This window comes from Phycodurus eques, chromosome 18, assembly GCF_024500275.1.
Source record: "Phycodurus eques isolate BA_2022a chromosome 18, UOR_Pequ_1.1, whole genome shotgun sequence".
NCBI classification, from domain to species: Eukaryota; Metazoa; Chordata; class Actinopteri; order Syngnathiformes; family Syngnathidae; genus Phycodurus; species Phycodurus eques.
In genome coordinates, this window is record NC_084542.1 from 8,405,976 (window position 1) to 8,429,017 (window position 23,042).

The 23,042-nt window shown below is 44.3% G+C and overlaps 2 protein-coding genes across 2 annotated transcripts; one reads left to right on the forward strand and one right to left on the reverse strand.

The window, feature by feature from the left end:
* The first annotated feature begins 708 nt into the window (after nt 1–708).
* LOC133416841 (serine/threonine-protein kinase D3-like) lies at nt 709–20,308 on the forward strand. Its single transcript, XM_061704092.1, has 20 exons — nt 709–919; nt 2,068–2,476; nt 4,641–4,779; nt 4,874–5,005; nt 5,816–5,982; nt 7,471–7,639; nt 7,704–7,781; nt 7,899–8,064; nt 8,538–8,679; nt 8,760–8,837; nt 9,682–9,922; nt 11,692–11,744; nt 11,824–11,896; nt 12,173–12,279; nt 12,997–13,158; nt 13,447–13,545; nt 13,703–13,970; nt 15,102–15,187; nt 15,279–15,480; nt 16,233–20,308. The coding sequence occupies exons 2-19, from the start codon at nt 2,225–2,227 to the stop codon at nt 15,453–15,455; spliced, it is 2,589 nt and encodes an 862-aa protein (XP_061560076.1). The 5' UTR covers nt 709–919; nt 2,068–2,224; the 3' UTR covers nt 15,456–15,480; nt 16,233–20,308.
* Nucleotides 15,796–22,902, reverse strand: ndufaf7 (NADH:ubiquinone oxidoreductase complex assembly factor 7). Its single transcript, XM_061704091.1, has 10 exons — nt 22,543–22,902; nt 21,831–21,994; nt 21,668–21,748; nt 20,037–20,147; nt 19,744–19,957; nt 19,494–19,552; nt 17,853–17,966; nt 17,170–17,313; nt 16,907–17,080; nt 15,796–16,450 (listed from the first exon to the last, which is right to left on the reverse strand). The coding sequence occupies exons 1-10, from the start codon at nt 22,613–22,615 to the stop codon at nt 16,229–16,231; spliced, it is 1,356 nt and encodes a 451-aa protein (XP_061560075.1). The 5' UTR covers nt 22,616–22,902; the 3' UTR covers nt 15,796–16,228.
* Between the last annotated feature and the right edge of the window lie 140 nt (nt 22,903–23,042).

The following is a 23,042-nucleotide window of genomic DNA, read 5'->3' on the forward strand; positions in this document are numbered from 1 at the left end:
TTGGCCCTTCAGTTTTAAAGGCTTGCGACTGTACTTTGACAACGTGCGGATTTTGTAAACAAAGAAAAAAACTAAGATTCACAGAGAAGTACAAATACAATGGTTTAAAGATACTTTCCCAGTTGAAAGTGGTTTGAGTTTCATGATACCTTATCTGTATGGGGCGAAATGCTAAAAACTCAAGTTGTTTGGCCGAAAAGGAGTTCTGTTTGTTTTATTTTCTACGTCCTATAAGGTGTATGATGTTTACTTTTAAGTCTTAAAAGATTGCAAAGAAAACGTTTTAATTAAAACCACCAGTAAAGCTTTCATCATTTAAACCGATGCCACAATTACAATTGTACTGTATCAAAAAGTCTAGCATGGCACTTGTGCAGTTTTCAATAATGTGCACCAGAGGTCGCCATTTTTACATTTCATGCCCCCAAGTTTAATGCACCCAACTCATGAGTGACAAGTCAGAGATCACCTATCATTTTTTTTAATGTAAATAAAAACAAAAACGACTCACTCGTTATTGATCAAACTTGTTTTATTACGAAGACGTGGTTATAAAGTACTCCTCTAAATTAACCCAAAGATTAAATGTGCACTTTCTGCTGAAATAAATATATATATTTTTAAATCATCAATGACGTCATGTTGGCGTTCCTGAGGGTCCCAGACGCTGGTCCTCGTAAAGTGTACCAGAGTGGGACGTCTGCTCTCTGTACTTCCTCTGCTATGCGCGCGCACGCAGACGCGCACGCTCCCGCACAGGGAGCGAAGTGGAAAGTGTTTGGATTCGAGCGCAAGAGCAGAGCACACTTCTGCAGAAATTCATGCGAACGTATCCGGCGTCCAAAGGACATCCAACCACCGCGTTCAGCGCCAGGAAGTGGAGCTTTCTTCTTTCTCTCTCTCGTCGCGCTGATGTGAGGTACTAATGTATTTTTCAATTACCCATTAACGTCTCCCCCCCCCCCCCCCCTCATATAACCTGCTCGTTTATACGCCAAAACGAAACAAATTGCGTATGGTCGTCTTTAAACTTGAATTATATAAGTAGCAATAACATGATTATTGTCTGTGATGCGTTCAAGGACCCTCGGGAGTCATTTGGGAGAGCCTTCACAAAGTCCCCAACCTTTACTCCACTTTTAAGAAGGTCGAAGCATTTACACATAATAACAGTTGCAAAAATGTGTGAGCATATGTGAGCTAAAGCCAAAATGCTCACTGGTGTGTACTTCCCTTTGAATTATTACAAAGAATTATATCATTTCAAAATGATCATATTTGTGTGTGCTCGTTGACCACAACGTTGGCTCACAGTTTGTCGGACTACGCCATAGAAAATATTGATTCTGAAAGGAAACTCCAGCATTTCTAACAATGAACTACAAAGACGATTATTTAGTCTACTGCTATTCTACTAGCTGCTATTATTATTGACTGCTACTCATTATCTGATTAATTATTACTCATTTTTAATTACAAGTACAGTGGTGCCTTAAGATATGACTTTAATTCCTTCCGTGACCACAAAGTGATAACTCCAAGTACTTGTTTCTCCTCTCATCTTTTCCCATTGAAATGAATGGCGATGTCATTAGTCAATTTCAGCCCCCCACCCAAAAACAACAAACAACAAAAATGTTTATAACGTGTTTTTTTTAAATAAGGAAAATAGCACTCCGTGATATTGTACATTATAAACTCATTTAGTGATAAGTTATAACAAATAAATAGAATGTAAGGAATTAAAAAGTTTGAGAGTCATGCAGGCAAACGAAGATGACTTTCATTCAACTATGGAGGCTTTAGAGGGCCTCGTCGTCTGCCGTGAGTGCGCGCACGTCACGCAGAGAAAGGCCAAACAGTTCGACTTGACAGCCAGCGTGTGGGCTGGGGCTTCGTGCGGGTGTGGCCACTTTAGAGCGCCTCATTGTCACGGTGTGGCGAAGCCCCACGATGAGCGGGTGGGATATATTCCAGCCACCGGAGGAAACGAACGTGAAAATGCAGTGAAAGAGTCATTTCGCTTTTTTCAGTGCACTTGCTCATGTGATGTGTTTGTTTGTCCAGATGGTGACAAATCTCCTGGTGGTACAGACGCAAGACTGCGAGCGGCGTGTAAATGTTGTGATTTGGCGACAGGAAGTCATGTTTTCATCCCAAGAAATGTGAAGCGAGAGAACACCAAGGAGGACAAGCAGGACGCGTTGCGGAAGATCGTCTGTCGATGTCGTCCGAAAGCAGCTCGCCACCGCCGCCTTCGCCCCCTCGGCGCGCGTCTCCCCAGACTCCCTCGCCGCCGCCCGTCCCGCCCGACGGCCTTCGCGGGCGGCTGTACGACGGCCCGGCCGGCGGCTCCGTCCACGCCGTCTCCTTCCTGCTCCAGATCGGACTCACCCGGGAGCCGCTGACCCTGGACGCCGCCGACCTCTCGTTGTCGGCCGTCATCGAGTTCATCTGCGCCGTCGTCGATCACAAGGTAAAAACAAAAAGAGGCCAGGAAGTCAAAAAGTCGCATTTTGTCTTCATCCTGCTGAAACTTGATAACGTTTGAGTTTTAATCATTGTTTGCGGGCATCGCGCGGTAGCAACGTTGCCCGCCGAGCAAACTTCTCATCTCTTTCGTGCACTCAACAACACACACTTGCTTTTGTTTCCTCAGCTAGGTGGCGCTATATTCACAATGCATTCAGACATATATATTTTAAATATTTTACAGCAACACCAAAAGTGAAGTAAGATCAAGTACTTCTTGTTTGTTCAAGAGAATTAACCACAACTTTCTAGTTCTACTTCCCTGTTCTGTGTGTGTGTGTGTGTGTGTGTGTGCGTGTGTGTAATGAGTGAGAGAGCGTGCACATGTATATATATGTGAGCGTGATAAAGTGTGAGAGCATTTAAATGTGTGTACATGTGAGAGTGTGACAGTGACGCACGTAACAAGCATCCCTCTGTTGCCGTGGTGATGTGAGGACACTCCACCGGCTTCCTCCTCGCACACGCTGGTTGCCAGGGCGACCGAAACCAAGTGCTGCTCAGGTGCACAGAGATGAGATGAGTGACACTTGAGATTTTATAAAACATTTACCGGACATTTCATCCTCACATTTGGTGCAGCTTCACTTTTCACATGCTTAAGACGAAATCCTCACTTGACCTTTGAACTTGAACGGGACACACGCAGCTGCCGTCTGACAGGAAGGTTTACGGCAGGCGCGTGTCCTCTGGCGCCCCCTTTAGGAAAGCAATATAGTAAGTAAAATATAAGTTACTTTCCACTTCAGCTGGGAAACAGGAAGTGAGTTTGTGTTCAATGTAAATGATGGAGGAAATCAGTCGCCATGTTTGCATGAACACCGTCACGCGTGGACCTGCCAGGACCACGTTTCACTTTTTAAACCAGTGATTCCCAACCAGGATGCTATTAGAGATCGTCAAGGGGCCTGAAGGAAATTAAGTGATCCAATTTCACTTAATTTGTCCAAAAATGATGATTTCTAAATTAAAAATATATCCACGCTTATCTATTTATGCCAGCGATGTATAGCGACATAAGCATTAGCATGTTAGCATAGCATTAAAGGGAATGAATGAGTAGAGTCAATTGGAAGTTGGGAATTTTTGTGTGCGTGTATGTATGAGAGTAAATGTGAAAGCGTGTGTCTGTATGTGAGAGAGTCTGCGTGAGTTTGTCTGTCTCTGTGATTGTGTGGGGGAGAGAATGAGTGTGTGTGTGAGTGTAAGCCTGTGTGTCCATGTAAGTGTGCGTTTGAGTTTGTGTGTGTGAGTGCCAGTGTGTCTTGTGTGTTTGTGTGTACATGTGTGCGTGTGAATGAGCGCGTGTCTGTGTGAATGCTAGTGCGTCTATATGTGCTTGTGTGTATGTATGTAAGTGTGAGTGAGTGTGTGGACCTGTGTGTGTGTGTGTGTGTGTGTGTGTGTGCAACCTTTTATAGGATTAGCGGTCTCTTAAAAGTCTGATGATGTTTTCATGAGCGCAGCGCAGTTGATGGGGCAAATGTTCGTGCTGCCCCCAGCCAGATGATGTCAGAAGATGTCAGGACCTCGAGTGTCATTCCCGCTCTCCTTACTTCCCGAAAGTCGGGAGGCAAAGCAGTTTGTGTGTGCGTGTGGCCCAGTTAATGGCAGATTAAAGACAGGCTCAGTGTGCATGAAACGCACTCGCTTGGCCATTAAAAGAGGTCAAACTCAGGGAAAATTAACGGCGTCCGCTTAATGGTTGACGTCTTTGGAGCGTCAACTGATGTTTTTGTTTGGCGGCACGGTCAGCTATTGGTTAGCACGTCTGCCACCCAGTCAACCAGTTCTGGGTTTGAATCTCGCAGGTTCTTCCCGTGCATGTGTGGGGTTTTCCTCCCACATTCCAAAAACAAAATGTCCATAAATGTGAATGTGAGTGGGAATGCTGTAAAACTGGTGGATCAATTCATTTTCTCTTTATAGTATTGACTGACAACCAGTCCCTTGTTTGGATAAATGTGCCGTGTGGTCGGCTGGCAACGAGTCCAGGGTGTGGCCCACCTTTTGGCCAAGTCAGCTGAGATAGATTATGGCAAGCCCTAAAGAAATGGACGGATACAGTTATGATCGTGACGATGCGTGTTTCTCTTCGTCCACCTCAGTTCCCGGAATGCGGATTGTTGGGGCTGCGCGACAAGATCTTGCTCTTCCGCCACGACCTCAACTCGGACAACATCCTGCAGCGGGTCACCGCCGCAGAGGAGATTCACGAGGGCGACCTGGTCGAGGCGGTCCTGTCAGGTCAGCGGGCGTCCGTCGCTGTTCATCTCCTTCTTCAGTCAGTCTGAAACACGGCTGCGCGCACCGTTCTTTCCGGCGTGTTCTATGATTGCAGCTCTGGCGTCGTCTGACGACTTTCAGATCGGCCCTCACGCGCTCTACGTGCACTCGTACCGCGCGCCCGCCTTCTGCGATCACTGCGGCCAGATGCTGTGGGGGCTCGTACGCCAGGGCCTCAAATGTGACGGTAACACGCCAGCTTAAACTTCAACGAGATGAGACGAGGCTTAGATCTAGAAGACTTGGATGTTGACTTGATTTAGAATGACTAGAATGTCTACACTTACGCTAGACCAGGGGTAGACTACGACATATATGAACATTTATGCACACATTGCAGGATAATTAGACAAGGAGAGGATAAACAGTGTGGAGTAACTCATTAACAGTGTTTGGCACTGGTTGAGTTGGTAGTGCAAGTTAATAAGTAACTGCACTGAAAACTAATTGTTCCTTAGCATTATTTATAGATTTGAAAAATGCCTTCCATTACATTTTAGTCGAAAAGTTACAAAACAATTGGCAGCAGAAGAAATCGATTGGAATGATTAGGCATACCTCATGAATGGACAGCAGCTTGTACAAATGAGTGAGCGCCGATCTACGTTAAAGTTCATTATCTGCGGTGTCCCCCAGGGGTCATTGCTGGAACCTTTATTGTTTTTCTGGGACATGAATGATTTAGGAAATGTCTCAGAGAAACTTAAATTGGTTCTTTTCGCAGATGATACTATGAAGGTCAAAACAGAAATGGGAAAATAAAAATATCAATGTAGAATAATTGGTGAAGAACTAGAGCGTGTGCATAAACACAATTTCCTTGGAGTCATACTCGACCATAAACTGTGCTGGAAGCTTCACATAGCCTGTGTTAAAACAAAGATGGCCAAATGCAGATAAATAATGGGCAAAACTAGGTCCTTACTGGATTACAACTCACTGTTTACTGTCTACCAGGCTTGGATATTAGTGTGTGTGTGCGTGTGATCTTCTGCAGGTTGTGGTCTCAACTTCCACAAGCGTTGTGCGTTGAAGATTCCAAACAACTGCAGCGGTTTCAGAAAGAGACGAGTCTCCAACGTTTCCGTGAGCAGCGGACCCGCTTCCCTGGCACGCCCGCCTTCCGGAGACTTCCCCAAAAGGAACAGCAGCCTGCAGGATGAGGTACTTATGCTGTACGTCCTCATCCACTACAACCAAAAGTGTTGCATGTAACTGGATGTTACTGTAAGGGCCCTATTTTCAAGAACGGCACAAACCGGGCACGGCGGGCGTGTGGCGCAACTGTGTGCCAGAAACTGTGTTTACCGAAACTTTAGAGCATGAATTGACAGAATGTTGGTATGTTTACGTACAAACGTTAGCGCTCGCACTAGCTAGCTACATAACGTTATGTTGGCTGCTAGCGAGCCGTATTGGAAGTATGTGAACGTGACCTCTAGAGCTCCTTGAAGAATGGACAGCCCAAAATGTCCTCTCCGGAGCACCTGGGGACGACACCTCTTTTTAAAACATTTTCACGGTGGTGTCCAGTAGCGCTGACGCATTTTCCAGTCCCACTTCCACAGGCAGTGTTTAATTTGACAAGATGTAGCAACAAGGATCGTAAAAAAAGACGGGGTACGGTATTATCGTAATACATGTCGTGTAGTGTTGCCAATTTTCAACCGAGACACGGCAAGATTTTAAGGCAGTGGTCTGATGTAGTGCCATTCTGAGAGAACAAATGTATCTTGTAGTCTGATCCAGGTATGAGTGTCTGATTTTAAGTGACATGTTATATTTTAATGTGATGATGTGATAGGTTACATTGTACTATGACTTTAAATGCGTCTGTTACATGCGTGTGTGCATGTGACTTCAAATGCCCCGTCACATATAAGTGTTATGTTACATGTACAGTCAAGTGACATGTTGTTACATGTGACTTCAAGTGTGAAATGCTACATATGACTTGACTGTGTGATATATTCTTGCGACTGTGTGAAAAAGTGTGACATGATACCTTTTCATGTGACTTTGTGACATGTTCATGGGACCTACAGTGCGATATGTTACATGTGTTGTCGCATGTGTGACTGAAGGCATACTCACACACTGGCCAATCTGGATTGTGCAACTATCTCACACACACGCTGACAGCGCCTGAGGCAAAGCACTGGATTTTCCATCCTGTTTCACACAGCCAACAGATCACACACAGCTCATTGCATCATTAGAGGGTCACTCTGCTCATTTCTCATTTATTGTAGATCGCAGTGTCTGTTAAAGTTGACGTGAATTCAGAACATGACGGGGTATCAGGTCCAAAGTGACCATTGAATGACATCTCATCCGCGTGCTTTGTTGGTGTGTGTGTGTGTGTGCTTGCATGCATGCGTGACATAAGAAGGTGGATTATTAAAGGGGGGTCACATGTTTCTTGGCGGGATGAGTCCAGCTGGTGGAAAAGAAAGCCGGTTTTTCCGCGTCTGGTTGTTCCCTTCTCTGTATTTGTGTGTGTCAGCTACAAGAAATGTATACTTATTTATTGGCATCATTAAAAATTACATCCGGTCATGTTAATTATGTTGTTAATTTCAAACAGAGCACATGTGTAAAGTTTTGCATTTTGGTTGCGATGCTTTATTGTTTTTGTGCCTGTGTGAGCAGCAGCGTGACTCTCTGCTGAGCAGCCATCCCGCCTGGATGGAGAAGACGCTCCCGGGCCGTGTGAAGTTGCCCCACACGTTCTCCGTGCACACGTACACACGACCCACCGTGTGTCAGCACTGCAAGCGTCTGCTCAAGGGTCTCTTCAGACAAGGCCTGCAGTGCAAAGGTCAACACAGTGTTACATTTCCGCGACGCTTCTGGAACCTTCTGACGTTGTGGCTCTGCTTCAGATTGTAAGTTCAACTGCCACAAGAGATGCGCAGCCAAAGTTGCTCGAGACTGCATGGGGGAGGTCCACTTCAATGGAGGTGAGCACATACTATGTGTGTGTGTGTGTGTGTGTATATATATATATATATATACACAGAATAGTGTTTTAAATTACAGTTACAATGTTATGTCACACGTGTCTTGTACTTTAAAAGGAACCTCCAGTCCCACCCTGGACGCAGAGTCCACCATCGAGGTGGACTACAGTCATGTCGGCATCGACGGAGGACACAGCGCCGCCGAGCAGGACCGAGCGGCCGTGTTGGAGGTTTGCAAGATCTCCAATGACGGATCCCGCAAGGATCCGGAGAAGGACGAGGACAAAGACTGACGACAAAGACGATGAGAAGGATGACGACACGGAGCGAGACATCAGGTGACGTGCACGTGCACGAAAAAAGGAAATCATGTCATTGACACATAGAAGCTTTTTTGTTTTATTTAAACCAACGCTCTATCTGCTGAATCTGGTGTGTATACTTAACTAACTGAACTTTATAAAGCACTTTTAGAACAACCACAGCGGAAACAATTTGCTGTATATAAATACAAATCAAACATTACATAAGACAATGGAACATAACATTTTGAAACAATAAAGTTAAAATAATAAAAATCAATAAGACACTAAAACAAGGTCAGTCTTAAGGGCCGTTAAAAGTCAAGGAGTACAAACAGATTTTGAGGCGGATTTGGATGGATGGAGGCCAGAACAAGAGTTATGTGCTCCCTCTTGTGTGTTCCAGTTGGGAGGCGAGCAGCGCGTCACGAGAATTAAGTGTGTACTGACGTGTGTGTGCGCGTGCGTGCAGCCCGTCGACCGGCAGCAACATCCCTCTGATGCGAGTGGTTCAGTCCATCAAGAACGCCAAAAGGAGAAGCTCCACTGTGGTCAAAGAAGGTTGGATGGTCCACTACAGTAGTCATGACAACATGGTCGGTATACACACACGCACATAGGAACACAGTGTAAATGCACACGCTTGTACCAATGTGACCTTGACGTGTCCGTGCAGAGGAAGAGACACTTCTGGCGTCTGGACTGCAAAAGTCTGACGCTGTTCCAGAACCACAGCGGAGCCAAGTTCTACAAGGTACACATAGTAGACTTGGACCTAAACTACACTTTGATTTATGCTTGATTTAGACCACTTCTGTGGCCTAACTTCAACCGAGTTTAGAGTCATAATACACTTAGACCTACTGTAGATTTAGACCTCAACTAGACTTGGATTTAGACTAGATTTAGCGCTGCTGTAGATTAGGATCAAACTAGTTTTACTACCTCCCCATGGAGCTTCCAACTCAGTCGCCACCGCCCCCACCCTGGGTGGTGGCCTATTAACTTCCAACCAGGACGGTCTATCAGCACCTCCACCCTTTAGTGTATACCTAAACTAGACAAGTCCTAGTTTAGACTAAGACGAGACTTCAACTAGATTTAGACCTGGATCAGTTAAAGGTAAGGCTCAGACTTGATGCAGACTAGACCTAGAAGAGACCTAAATTGTACTTGGGTTTGAAACTAGAACTAGAATAGTTTTAGACGAGATTCAATTTAGATGAAATTTCATCCCAGTCTAGATTTAGGCTATATTTAGATCAGATTTATTCTTAGACTAAATTTAGACTAGATTTAGACCAGATGACATTTTGGTTATACTTAGTCTTAGACTAAAACTTGACTAGACCAGCTTTAGTTAAGACTCAGTCCTAGACTAGATTTTGTCTTTATTTACACTTGACTAGATTTAGGCTCTGGATTTACACTAAACTGGATTTGCACTAGATTGGGCTTATATATAATTTAGACCTAGACCTAGACCTAGATTAGACGAATGAAATTTTGTCCTAGGCTAGATTTAGACTAGATTTAGATTTAACCATACCAATGTCCGAACTTAAACGTAACGTGAAGGTTCCGATGTGCGTCCTCAGGAGCTGTCGTTGTCGGAGATCCTGCGCGTGGAGGCGTCACAGGAAGTCGTCGGTCCGACGGCGGGCAGCAACGCTCCGTGCTTCCGCTTGGTCCTGTCGTCCGGCCCCGTCTACTACGTGGGCGAAGACGATGGCGGCGCGGCTCAGGAAATGGGCCGCAGCTGGGAGAAGGCCATCTGCCGTGCCATGATGCCCCTCACACCCAAGCCCAGCCTGGGCACCGGACAGGGGTGGAAACACAGTGAGTCATCAGTCACGAAACGTTCGTTGTAGATCAAGGCTAGCAAGCCAGAACAGTGATCATTTACAATGTTATAAATGTTTCTAATTACTTACATTATTTGTTAAAACCATAAATATACCACTAACTTTCATCCCAAAACACTTGAAAAATGATTTTAATTTCAGCAGAGCCAAAACAGACACATGCGGCAAAGACTCTCCGGAACTTTCGCTAACAGTCCAGTCTAAATTTTGCTCCTCGCTGACATACAAAGCTCTTCAACAGTTGAGATGTATCACTTCAACATAGAGTGGTACCGTAACATAAGAGTTTAATCTGTTCTGTCGCCACGCTCGTAATTCAAAACCATTAAGTCATCGTTTCCCATTGAAATGAACGGAAAGACCACGAATCCATTCCAGCTTTCCCCCCACAAAGCTAAAAAAGAAAATGCTGCAATGGGTTTAATGAGGAAAAATAGCACTCCATGATACTGTACTTAAGAAAACATACAGTAATGACATAATTGAATTCAACAGTTTTTGTCACACTACTTTGTTTGAATGGCCATTGCGCTGCTCTTTCTGGTGTGCCTGCCTTGGCCACCTGGGGGCAGTGTAAGACGGACGGATATACTTTTCATTGAGACGTCACAACTCCTCACAGCTCATCAGTACAGCAGTCATATTAGTCGTTCTTTGTAGAGGATACAGAATATATGAGTGCGAGTACTGGTATATCGTTTGCCAACATGCGTTGCTGCACAGTTTGTGTTAAATCTGTTGCTTAACGGGTTATAGTAACCCAACATAGATGCTTTTTAGCGTTAGCATTAAGCTAGTTGAGTTCACTGCCACCACTCAGTACTCGCATCTCAAGTCTACGCTCGCAAGTCAAAGCAAAAAAATTGTCCGAACGACGGCTCGCATCTTAAAAAAGTCATAGATCAAGGCACCACTGTACTTCCTTGACACCAATTACTACTTTTTCTGTTTTTACACACTTTCAATACACTATTTACACACTTTTAAATACACTTTTGACACACTTTTAGAGTAGACCAAAACATCGCACTCGGTTGGCAAAGTATGGGCATCGGAGCCTCTTGTGCTTCCATTTAATATGCAGATATTATCGCAGATGAGCGGTCATTCACACTCTAATCATTCCTGTTGCCACTGCTGATTGGTATTGGAAATAGCAGCAGACGCATGTTGCGTTGATGATGCAACAGGAAGCGGAATCCTGTCTGCGTTAACTAGAAACATTGTCTGTGACCCTTAATGGCCGGCAGGAAATGGCAACTGTCAGTTTTACACTGAAGTGATTCTGATTGAAGGGATTTCAGGGGATTTTATGCCTCAACCTGCTCGCTTTTTGTGTGGAATTAACATTAAGCTTTAACTCAATTCCCTTTTACCTGGTGAGCTTGTGTCCCCCCCCCCCCCCCCATTGGCAATCACATTACACACTCCATTACGCTAATGCACGTTATGCAACACACTTACTTTTTAATGGCAGACCCACGCCAAATGATGGGAAGCTCTAGTCTCTATCCAGGAACAGGAAGTGTTCCTCACAAGTTGATAAGTTGTATAAGTTGTGTCACAAAGAGTTGACCCAAATGTAAGCAAGGATGGCACAGAGAAAATCTTCCACAATCAATAGCGGCGCTCTAGTGGAAATTCACTGGCAGGCAGGCATGCATTGTGATGCCTTCATTTCAGTAAACAGGAATTGGAGCCTTTTACTTAATTTAAAACAGTAATGTTGTGGTGTGTCCACAGAGGAGCTGACCATCTGCATATCAGTTTGTAACTCGCAGATCCAAGAGAATGTGGTAAGTGTTCACATTTTCACATATGAAAATAATCATCATCTTCATCTTAATTTTGATTATCTTCCTCTTCCTCCTCCAGGATATTAGCTCCGTCTATCAAATCTTTGCTGAGGACGTTCTTGGGTCAGGACAGTTTGGCATCGTGTACGGAGGTGAGACGTCTTCGTCATCATCTAAGAGAAACATGATGAAGACCAGTCATTCTCAGTGTGTACTAGTGGTACGAAGGCTCCCTCTAGTGGTACGCCAAAGAATCACTGCTTCAGTATAGTTTATTACATTTGCCTTTAATCTTTAAGAACTGTTTGTTTTGAATTGTTAGGACCGTTTTTATGTGACTTTTATGTGCAATACCATTTTTTATTTTATTTTATTTTTATTATGATGTCAAGACATTATGATGTAGAGCGTGTCGTCGTCCCTGTCAGGCCAACACAGGAAGACCGGTCGAGACGTGGCCATCAAGATCATCGACAAGATGAGATTCCCTACAAAGCAGGAGAGCCAGCTGCGGAACGAGGTGGCCATCTTGCAGGTACCGCGCCCATTGAGGCTCATGCAGACCCCGCCTGGCGCGGAATCGTACGTCGACGCCGTTACCATATCGAACGTGGCAAATTAAGATTGATCACTGAATAGCATAACCGTCAAAGTCAGTTACATATAAACATTAGCACTCAATCTCATTATTCAGAAAACCCACGTCACAGCTACATTTCAGGTCCAGAAAATATTAGAATAATATATGCGTTGGTTTGGTGATTAACTTAAAATAAATAATATAATATAATATAATATTTGGAAATAGATAGGCACCATAAATTTCGTGTTACTCCTTATATGTTTACTATATTCAGTAGGTAAGCACCAAAAACAACACAGGCCTATGTATTTTTTTTTTAATGTTTTCATGAGTGTCTACACCTGCCAATGTAACTGTGACAAGAAATGTTGTAATATAAACATGTAAACATTTGTAATCATCATATAAAAAATAACAAAAAAAATTTCTGTTCCCCACATATATATTACATATTGATTTAATGCCATTAACATGATAAACTTTATTTTGTCGCTTTCTGAAATTCATGCCATTGGCAGTGAATTGTTTATGATTTATTTTATTTGTACAGCGCTTTGTTCCAACTAAGGTTGTTCTCTTTAGTGCTTTAGATATGAAGTGGCGATGTCTCTGTTTAGGATCACCTTCATCTTGTCTTGAGCGTCTCCTTATCTCTCTGTCTTTGTCCAGAACTTGAAGCACCCCGGCATCGTAAACCTGGACTGTATGTTCGAGACCCCCGAGCAGGTGTTTGTGGTCATGGAGAAGCTCCACGGTGACATGTTAGAGATGATCTTGTCCAGCGAAAAGAGTCGCCTGCCCGAGCGTCTCACCAAGTTCTTGGTGACGCAGGTGAGAACCACAAAGAGAGGGAGAACGACCTAGGACCTTCTATTTTACACATTGTTACTCTACAACCCTCCTCTGGCACTGTACCTTTTAACGCAGGCGCTATTAGCGCTGTCTCAAATTTTAGAGGCAAATTGCAAGCATTTATTTAATGTTAGGCTGCCCTGTCCCACCCTTCTGCTTGGCTCGTCAAATTGTAAATAGGACGCTACTGTCAGTGCCTCACCGGCCTTGAACCTCAGAGGACGTTGCTGAAGCCAAATCGTTGTTGTTGTTGTTTCCGCTGTGCAGATCCTGGTGGCCCTCAGACATCTTCACTTCAAAAACATCGTCCACTGCGACCTGAAGCCTGAAAACGTCCTCCTGGCATCAGCTGAACCTTTGCCTCAGGTACAAACACAACAACAGGGAGAGACCACAAACTAGTCAACATGAACGTCATCCTCCTCTTCTTCCTCCTCTTGCTCTTCGTCATTCTCCTCCTACTCCTCCTCTTCTTCTTCCTTCTTTTTCTCGTCTTCCTCTTATTTCCTTCCATTTCCTCCAGGTGAAGCTGTGCGACTTTGGCTTCGCCCGCATCATCGGCGAGAAGTCGTTCCGCCGCTCTGTGGTGGGCACGCCGGCCTACCTGGCGCCGGAGGTTCTTCGCAGCAAAGGCTACAACCGCTCGCTGGACATGTGGTCGGTAGGCGTCATCGTCTACGTCAGCCTGAGCGGAACCTTCCCCTTCAACGAGGACGAGGACATCAACGATCAGATCCAGAACGCCGCCTTCATGTACCCGCCCAGTCCTTGGAAGGAGATCTCTGAGGATGGTAGGAGACCCGGAATCTTCTCTCTCGCTCAAATGTACAACTACAGTAAGGCTACGTTTACGCTATGTTCCCGGCGGCCACAGCAGTTGTGAGGCAACTTGGGGGCGGGGACAGGCAAACGTAACGGACCGTGATTGCCCGGCAAGATTTTTGAAGTGTCTAAACATTTGCTACGGCAGTCACGGTGTGGATGAGAAACCTGGTCGGCCGAAGTAAAACGGGGAGCACACAACATCTAAGTGTGTATCAAAACATGGAGGCAGTTAGCCTGCCTTGTCATATATTTTTGTAACTCTTAATGTTGTGTGTGTGTGTGTGTGTGTGTGTGTGTGTGTGTGTGTGTGTGTGCGTGTGTGTGTGTGTGTGTGTGTGTGTGTGAGAGAGAGAGAGAGAGAGAAATAGAGCGTGTGCACTACAGTGTGTCCTGTATGTGAATAACAAGCTGTTTGGCATGTTTTGGTACAAAATGATTTGTAATTTAGTTTAATTGTAGACAGAAAACTAATATTATCAAACAGTATACATGTACCCTCCACGCCCTCGCACTGACTCCGATTCTGCAGGCCATAATAATCTGTTCAAATTTTTTAAATGATTATATATTTAATTAATCAGTAATTGAATAAAATAAATATTGTGTTATTTAATTATATTATTTACAATAAATCAATTCAACAATTATTTAACAAGATAAATTAATGATATACAATAAAAAAATAATATTTAAATTAAAAAAATATATACTTTCAACAATTATAACAAAGTATAATTTTGAACAAAACTTTTCATTTGTATTTAGCTAATTTTACTTAGCCCATCTCTGTAACAAAGTATAGATTAGGGGTCTGTTAAATAATTGGTTAATTGGTTTACTGTGAATAATAACATTTAAAATATTATTCAAAAATTATGTATACATTTTTGAAATGATTTTTTTCTCATTAAAATAATTCAAAATATATATTTTTGGGGGGGGGGGGGGGGGGGGGTCAGTCTGTTTCCAAGATCAAGTGTGGCCTTTGAGCACAAAGATTGGCTCATGCTTGCACTACAGTGTAAAAAGTGTGGGTTCAGCTTCTAATTGGTCCCGTGGTCCAGTCGCTTCTGTCATCCGCTGTTTTGTCTCCATAGCGACAGACCTGATCAACAACCTGCTGCAGGTGAAGATGAGGAAGCGCTACAGTGTGGACAAATCTCTAAGTCACCCGTGGCTGCAGGTAAACGAAGGTGCCAGCCTATATGGAAATAAACCGGAAAATCCAGATTCAGGGTTTTCGGGCTAAGTGGACCTTCCGTCTGGTCCTGCAGGACTTCAACACGTGGAAGGACCTTCGGGAGCTGGAGATGCGACAAGGCGACCGCTACATCACACATCAGAGTGACGACGCACGCTGGGAGGAATTCGCTGAACACAGGGGACTGCAGCACACGCAATGCACGTCCGCCTCCTCGCCCCGGGCGGACCGCGTGGACCAGGACTCCTAGTGCACGACTTCTTGGACATTTGGAGGTCAGGGAGATGTTTTTTTTTTTTTTTTCAAGAAGCCCCTCAAAATCTGAACACCAATTAAACAACTACCACGTGTACACCTAAATGGCACAGGAATTAAAAAGTTGCCTCTTTTAAAAAAAAAAATAAAAAATAAAAAAAAAACACTGCAGCGTTCGTTGACTGGCAGCCAGTGCTGTCTACAAACTCTGACATTGACAGTGTTTGCCTATACAGTGTTCCCTCGCTATATATTTTTAAATATTCATATTGTGCATAATTCGCCCTGTCACAGGATTTTGAGTGTACGCTGTAATTCTTTTTTTTGGTAAAATAGCCTAGCACATTCAAACTGTTAAAAAAAAAAAAACAACACATATTACAAGGAATAGAATGTACCGCATTACTTTATATTTAAGAGTGAAAAGGTGTTTAAAAGTATAGAACGTGTTCATGAGAGTATGGTAGCGTGTGGGGAAGATTAATAAGAGTCTGTGGAGGTTCATACAACTTGAAAATATGACAAAATATTTGGTGGATTCCACCTATTGCGGGGGTGGTCCCAAGCCGAAACCCCCGCGATGAACGAGGAATTACCGTATGTGAGCTGAAATTGACTGCCGAACAGTCCCGTTGTCAGATGGGATAGACTCCATCTCAGCCGTCATCCTGATCCCATGACCTCGGCTAATTCGCCACTCGTTTATTCTTTCCCGTTCGTCACAAAACTGTGCGTCTTGAGAATGTGTTCCAGTTCTGTTTCCGGTTCTCAGGAAAAGTGGATCTCGGTGAACCCCGCGACCGGTAGCTGCGCCGGGCTCTTCTTGTCCAGCTTGAGCCCGGCGGCCGTCTGGGGCGCGGCGAGGCGGCGAGGGTGCAGCAGCCCGAAGAACAGGAAGCGGTCGCCCATCTTGGCGCCGTCCGTCAGCGCCTCGTAGGCGCCAATCAGCTGCTGTCTGGTTGACTGGTCGCCGCAGTTCCTCAGCAGGACCTGCGCGGCGGGACAAACGCGGAGGCGATCGTCATCATGCACTAGAGGATCCCGTTGGAGCATTTATTCAATGTCCTTCTAGTGCACGGAATTGAACATGTACTAGTATGCGTGTCGCTGTGTCACTAGTAAGACAATTCAATGCACTAGTAGAATGACCAGGGCACACTAGTATAACGACTATCTTACTAGTAAGGTTTTTAGTCACTACTAGTGTCACTTTTGACTGACTCATACACCATGAAACCTTGCTAGTAAACTGTTTCGCTAGTAACACAACTAGGCTCAACGAGTAGGCATCTGTCATGCACTAGTGTGAACTACTGCAGTTTTGCCTCACTAGTGACATGTAACTCAGATGATAACGACCGCACAGTTTTGCCTTTAGAGTAACATGTAGTTGTTCTGCAAGTGCGACTGTCATTTCACTAGCCAACGGTTGAGAAGCGTACTGACCTGCATGCGTGCGTCGATGCCCATGTTCTTCAAGAACGACCTCTGGGTGACCGGCCCCAAGCAGGCAACGCCCATTCCCGCCACGCGCCGCACGTAAGCGAAATCCACATCGGCGGTGAGGTCGGCGCAGCCGGGAGACGCCAGCACATCGTGGAGACGGTGACCTTTGAACCCCTAACGGGAAAAGATAGTATGACGCGCGGCGGCCAATCGGAGCTCAGCATGATGTCGTGGTGATGTCAATCGCGGTGGACGCCCCCTACCCGGAAGGTGTCGGTCTTGGCGCCGTCGTGGCCGTAGTCGGCGATCAGCGCCGCCCCGCCGTGCTCGGCCACCCGGCGCGCCAGCTGCTGGATGATGACGCCGCCCTCGGCGCAAACCTCCACATGCTCCCGATTTTCGTCACGCTAGACACAAACACACAGGTTTCAACCGCACAAAACAAGGGGTCAGAACTGAGCAAAAATGTTCCAGAAAAATCGGGTGATCCGGCCAACCAAACATTTACTTTATCAAGAGTCCTGTCATATTTGTTCGATTCTGTAATAATTTTCCGCCCCCCCCAAAAAAAATGTTAGCTGAAAGTTAAAATTATTATTACTTAATGATTTTTTTTTTTTAAATCTATTGATTCATTTTTTTTATTTTCTTTTCTTTTATCTCAAAAATAAAATGGTAAAATTAACCATTTTACCTATCGCTGACACCGGGCAGAAACCTCTTACGTACTGCAGTGTAGATTGTGTAGGATGGCGACCCCAAGTGGACAAAAATAATACTTGCACCTCACATGCATATGTTGTATTGGCCTTGTTGTTTAATAATCCAAAATCAATTGGAACAATCGGTAGAATAATCAAATAAAAAAAAATTTGGACAGCCCCAGCCCTAAATAGACCAAAAAATGCAACTGAAAGCGACCCCTGCAACCCCTGCAGCCACTGACCTGCACGAGAGTGGTTGACGCAAGGGTGGGCGACGGCGCCAGCACGAACCTCAACTGGCCCGGCTTGTCTACGTCCACGTCCACCATCACCTCACGCCAGCCTCGCTCGGTCCGCTGGCACCGAAGAAGAAAAACAGAAATCAGTGTCAAACAACCTTAAGCTGTATATAACACACATTAATGAATGCATATTATGTTAAAACATTTTATAAAAGAACAACAGAAAAAGATATTTACACTGGGCGGCACGGTGGACGACTGGTTAGAGCGTCAGCCTCACAGTTCTGAGGACCCGGGTTCAATCCCCGGCCCCGCCTGTGTGGAGTTTGCATGTTCTCCCCGTGCCTGCGTGGGTTTTCTCCCACATCCCAAAAACATGCATTAATTGGAGACTCTAAATTGCCCGTAGGCATGACTGGGAGTGCGAATGGTTGTTTGTTTCTATGTGCCCTGCGATTGGCTGGCAACCAGTTCAGGGTGTACCCCGCCTCCTGCCCGATGACAGCTGGGAGAGGCTCCAGCACGCCCGCGACCCTAGTGAGGAGAAGCGCCTCAGAAAGTGGATGGACGGACATATTTATCCAATTTAAAAAAATAAATAAATACTTATGTCTTCTGTACTACAGTATACATGGGCATGAAAATAAAACGATTTTAACAAAGTCTGGCACGACTATTACCCTGGTCAAACCCACAGTACATTTAAATGTGTGTTTGTTTTCACACATTTGTTTTAATGTATTTTTTTACATATCGCTGGGTTAAAAAAAAAAATTGGAATGTAATTTTTTTTCTAATATCGTACAGCCCTAGTCTGAGCCCTGCTGTGAATATCCACGAGTAATTGATGCACCCTGAAAAAGGCTTAATTACCTTTGGATGCCACAAAATGGTGGCAAAGCACTACTTTTGTATTAGGTCTCTGGCCTGACTCAATGAAGCTCCTCCCCTCCCTTCAAAATAGTTCCTTGGCACAAAGATGGCACCTATGCAATAATTTTTGATTAGACAGGGCTTTGGCCTAAGTACCAAATTGTGGATACATTAGCTTTTCAGCAAAGAACGGAGGAAAAGCAAAAACCAAAATAGAGAATAAAAATGTGGGAAATTATTTGCTTGCCGCTATTTTCCATGACTTCTGATTTCAAATACAATTTATTCTAAAAAAAAATATATAAAACAACAACAAAATGCAGGGGCAAATGTGTATATATATAATTATATGATTTTCATTTCGGTCAGAACAGCCACAACTATGATGTGTCCCCTGAGGAAAAGGAGTTTGAAACCCCTGCTGAGTCGAGTGGAAGTGAACAACAGTAGGTTCGTTTCAACGGGACTAATTTAAGCCTTAAAATACTCCTCCCACACTTTTTAAACACATTGTTAACATATTTGAACACAAACAAAATGTACAGAAAAATCTGTGATTTAGCCAGACCAAAAAAAATGACATGCTCCACCCTCAGAAATTGCGTTGAGGGATTCCCAGCGCTGCATTTAAAAACCAACAAAAATCAGCTGTGTTTACTTCATATGAGTTTGTTTTAACTAAGATTATACTGCAAATTGTGTAGTACCAAGAACTAAAGGTTATGGCACTTAGGCAGGGAAGGTGCCAAAAGAAACTCTTGTTGGTACCTGGAACTTGTGTATGGGCAGCGCGTCAAAGAACTCATGAGCCAGAAAGATGCTGAAGCCTAGATAAGAAGAAAAACTTGTTAATTTCTTCTACATGTTCTGTTCTGCTTACAGTGAACTCCCGTTTATCACGGGAGATACGTTCCAGACCCACGTTTTAAATACCACTTAAAAAAATCAACGATGTGGCGAGGGCACAAAAGGTGAACTACGATATAGCAGGGGTTCTCGTCCACGCTTTTGGGCTCACCAGGCGGGACGTCCTCCAAGCGGCGGTACCAGGACACCGGCAGGCCGGCAGCTGTTCGGCCGTGCCGGTAAACGGGCTCATCTTCCCGCTCCGCCTCAGTGCTGCCGGTCCCGACCAGAGTCTGCGCCTGCAGACGACTCAGAAGCGGACTCACCTCCACCAAGTGCAGCGACACTGAAGCCCCGCTCAGCACAGACTGCAGCTGAGTGAAAACCTGCAGAGGAAGTGACTAAATGCGATGATGATGTTCGTCACCGAAAAGACAAAACGACGTCGAGGCGGTCCCGTCGTACTCGGAGAACGTCGCTGGCCAAAGATCCTTTCCCCGGTCCCAGCTCCACCAGCTGGAGCTGTTTGGGCCGACCCGCTGCCATCCACTCGCTGACCACCCACACGCCCAACAGCTGCACAAACAGGAAGTAAATGAGTAAATAAATTTTATTTAAGTAGCACTTATGATCCATCCATCCATTTTCTGAGCCGCTTTTCCTAACGAGGGTCGCGGGCACCCTGGAGCCTATCCCAGCCATCATCGGGCAGAAGGCGGGGTACACTCTGAACTGGTTGCCAGCCAATCGCAGGGCACATACAAACAAACAACCATTCGCACTCACATTCAAACCTACGGGCAATTTAGAGTTGTCAATTAACCTACCATGCATGTTTTTGGGATGTGGGAGGAAACCGGAGTGCCCGGAGAAAACCCACGCAGGCACGGGGAGAACATGCAAACTCCACTCAGAACTGTGACGCAGATGCTCTAATCAGTCGTTCACCGTGCCGCCAGCACTTATGATGTCTGTCTAATATAAAAGTATTGCTTTGCTGTCATCTTGTGGCATCTTGGTCCCATAGAACTATGTTGATGTGAGAGGAGGAGGAGGTGGAGTAACGCTGCACGTGGCTAAAATATGCAAAATAAAATAAGAGTCACAAACCTTATATAGTTAATAAAAGAAACAAAAATCTAAACAAGTGATAAATCAAGACTAACCAGAATGCCTGCCTAAACATGCGTTTTAGCTCAAACAGACCTTTAATTTGGAATCTTAACTCCTTCAGCGTTGTGGACATTCCTATTCGTTAGCTGGAATGCAACCACTTACTGCCATCAACAAATATATTCGTGAAGTACATTTTTCAACAGGTAGGTGTCGAAGGGTCTCAAATTCAGGCATCTATGCAAATGTAATGACAAAGAGATGCCAGTAGATGGCAGTGATGCATCACTTTGGAGTTGAGAGCAGGACAGCTTTTGAGTAGAGGTTAAAGATTAGGAGCGATTATGAGGGAGAGAAATGCCATCACGTTGTTAGTCGGACAAGTTTAGGCACCTGGCACTCGAACAGAGTATATATGGTGTAAAGAGTGTATGTGTCACGGTAGGAAGAAGAGAGTGTGTTGCAATCGTGAGAAAAGACGACGCAGTTCATGGAGTGAACGGCGAACGACGTAAAAAAAAAAAAAAGCCAATGACGTTCCATGTGGCGAGTTAGCGTCGCTCACGGCGTGTTTCTTAGTTGTAAATAAATTATTATTTTGCCTTTCTTAGTCTTTTTTTTGTGTGTTTTTGGTTTGTGGTGTCACAAAAGAAAAAAATATTAGCGTCAAAGTCATTGCTCTACTTGACATGTTTCTTTTTACAAAAAGCTAGGGGAACTCTGCTTTAAAAAGGGCTGCCAGTCAATGAGTTAAGTGACTGCTAAAATGTTGCAACGAATCCTCAAATGAACAAGGAGCCAGTGTGACAGAAGAACTGAACCTATGAGATCTACACAAAAGCCTCATGGCGGCATTCTGGACGATTTAGAGACAGTCTGATGTATTTTTGTTGAGAAACAGAGAGGAGAGAATGGCAATACTCAAGACGTAAGGAGCCAAAAAAAAAAAGAGAAGCACCAAAAGACGCTTGCTAATGTTTGACCTCTCCGAAGATCTGACTAATTTCTGGTGATGTGATGAAGTCTCCATCCGTTCCCAGCATGTTCTTCTTCACGTAGTATCCCTGAAGTCACAAGATAAACAAAGCATGAGGTGCCACGCGTCTCATTGGGGATGTGGTGAAAATGAAAACATCGCTGACAAACCATCACTGGATTGGTGAGCGCCTCCCTCATGTACTCGGCCACAGAAACGGGCCCGGTGGCTTTGATTTTGGACGTCAGGTGTCGCAGCATCAGCGATCCGGTCGCGTCCTCCTCGGGAGAAGATGAGGAGCTCAGAAGTCTGCTGGTGGCTGCTCGCCATCGCGCTGATGACAAACAAACAACATTAGCTGTGTTCAAAATCATTCACTCCCCTACTACCTCATCACTATACTATTGTATATTTTGTTTATCCGTGAGGAGAACCCCCTGCGATAATGACAATCTGCAAGCAGACCAAATATTTTTTGAACAGAGTGGATGAGTGATACCATTATTTTGATATTATTACATTCTCATATACACTCAGCAGTTACTACTGACAACTGTTTCCAATATTCCGGTTCCTTTATTTTACTCGAAGACAATGCGGATTTTGATATGTGTACTATGGTCATATTTATAAAAAAAAAAAAAAACATTAGCAAAATGTCTTTTTAAGGGCTTAATGGTAGGTTCAGCCATACAGAGGCCGTTCGAAATTGTTTCCATGAGTCTAATTCATTCATTTTCATTACCGCTAATTTGTATTTATTTTCTATTATTTGTTAATTGTTATTATTTAAAATATTTGTACGTTAATGTTATTATTTATTATGTGTTGTGCAATCCTTTTGGGGGGGGGAGCATGTACAGTTAGTATCACAGTTCTTACCTGCTGGTACTGGACTGACAGAATGAATCAACCGCAGCAGTTGTTGTGTTTTAGCAGCACAAAGTCCCCTCATTTCTCCAAATGTGAAGCAAAGGAAACACTGACGCTCACTTACGTCTCATTTTTGATTTAAAGTGTGTTGAATAGAACTGTCAGCATTCAACGTTTACTAGCAGCAGGAGGTGCATTAGCATTAGCAAGGCAAGCCACAAGTGCGTCAGTGACAATAAGCAACTGTTTCGTTTCAGGTACAAAAGACAGAAATTACGTTAAATTATGGTGGTTTATTATGAGCTGGAAAGTCCTTGTGGCAAAGCTAAGAGCTAAAGCTAATACACGTTATGTACACACGCATTTCAGGGCACCTGTAATGACAGACTGACAGAAACATTGGCTATCCTTTCACAATAAAATCTATTTTACGAACCTTTTTAGAATTTGGATCTACTTACGAGATTATGCGTTACTTTTTAACTATATATAGATTGTAAAAATGTACA

Bases quoted from the DNA above. Each gene is read 5' to 3' on its own strand.
- LOC133416841 (XM_061704092.1), top strand. From the start codon at position 2,225: ATGTCGTCCGAAAGCAGCTCGCCACCGCCGCCTTCGCCCCCTCGGCGC. The intron at 9,923-11,691 runs GTGAGTCATCAG...GTGTGTCCACAG, and splicing joins CGGACAGGGGTGGAAACACA to AGGAGCTGACCATCTGCATA. The intron at 15,188-15,278 runs GTAAACGAAGGT...CTGGTCCTGCAG, and splicing joins TAAGTCACCCGTGGCTGCAG to GACTTCAACACGTGGAAGGA.
- ndufaf7 (XM_061704091.1), bottom strand. From the start codon at position 22,615: ATGAGGGGACTTTGTGCTGCTAAAACACAACAACTGCTGCGGTTGATT. The intron at 21,995-22,542 runs GTAAGAACTGTG...GTTTGTCATCAG, and splicing joins TGTCAGTCCAGTACCAGCAG to CGCGATGGCGAGCAGCCACC. The intron at 19,553-19,743 runs GTGAGCCCAAAA...CTTCTTATCTAG, and splicing joins CTTGGAGGACGTCCCGCCTG to GCTTCAGCATCTTTCTGGCT.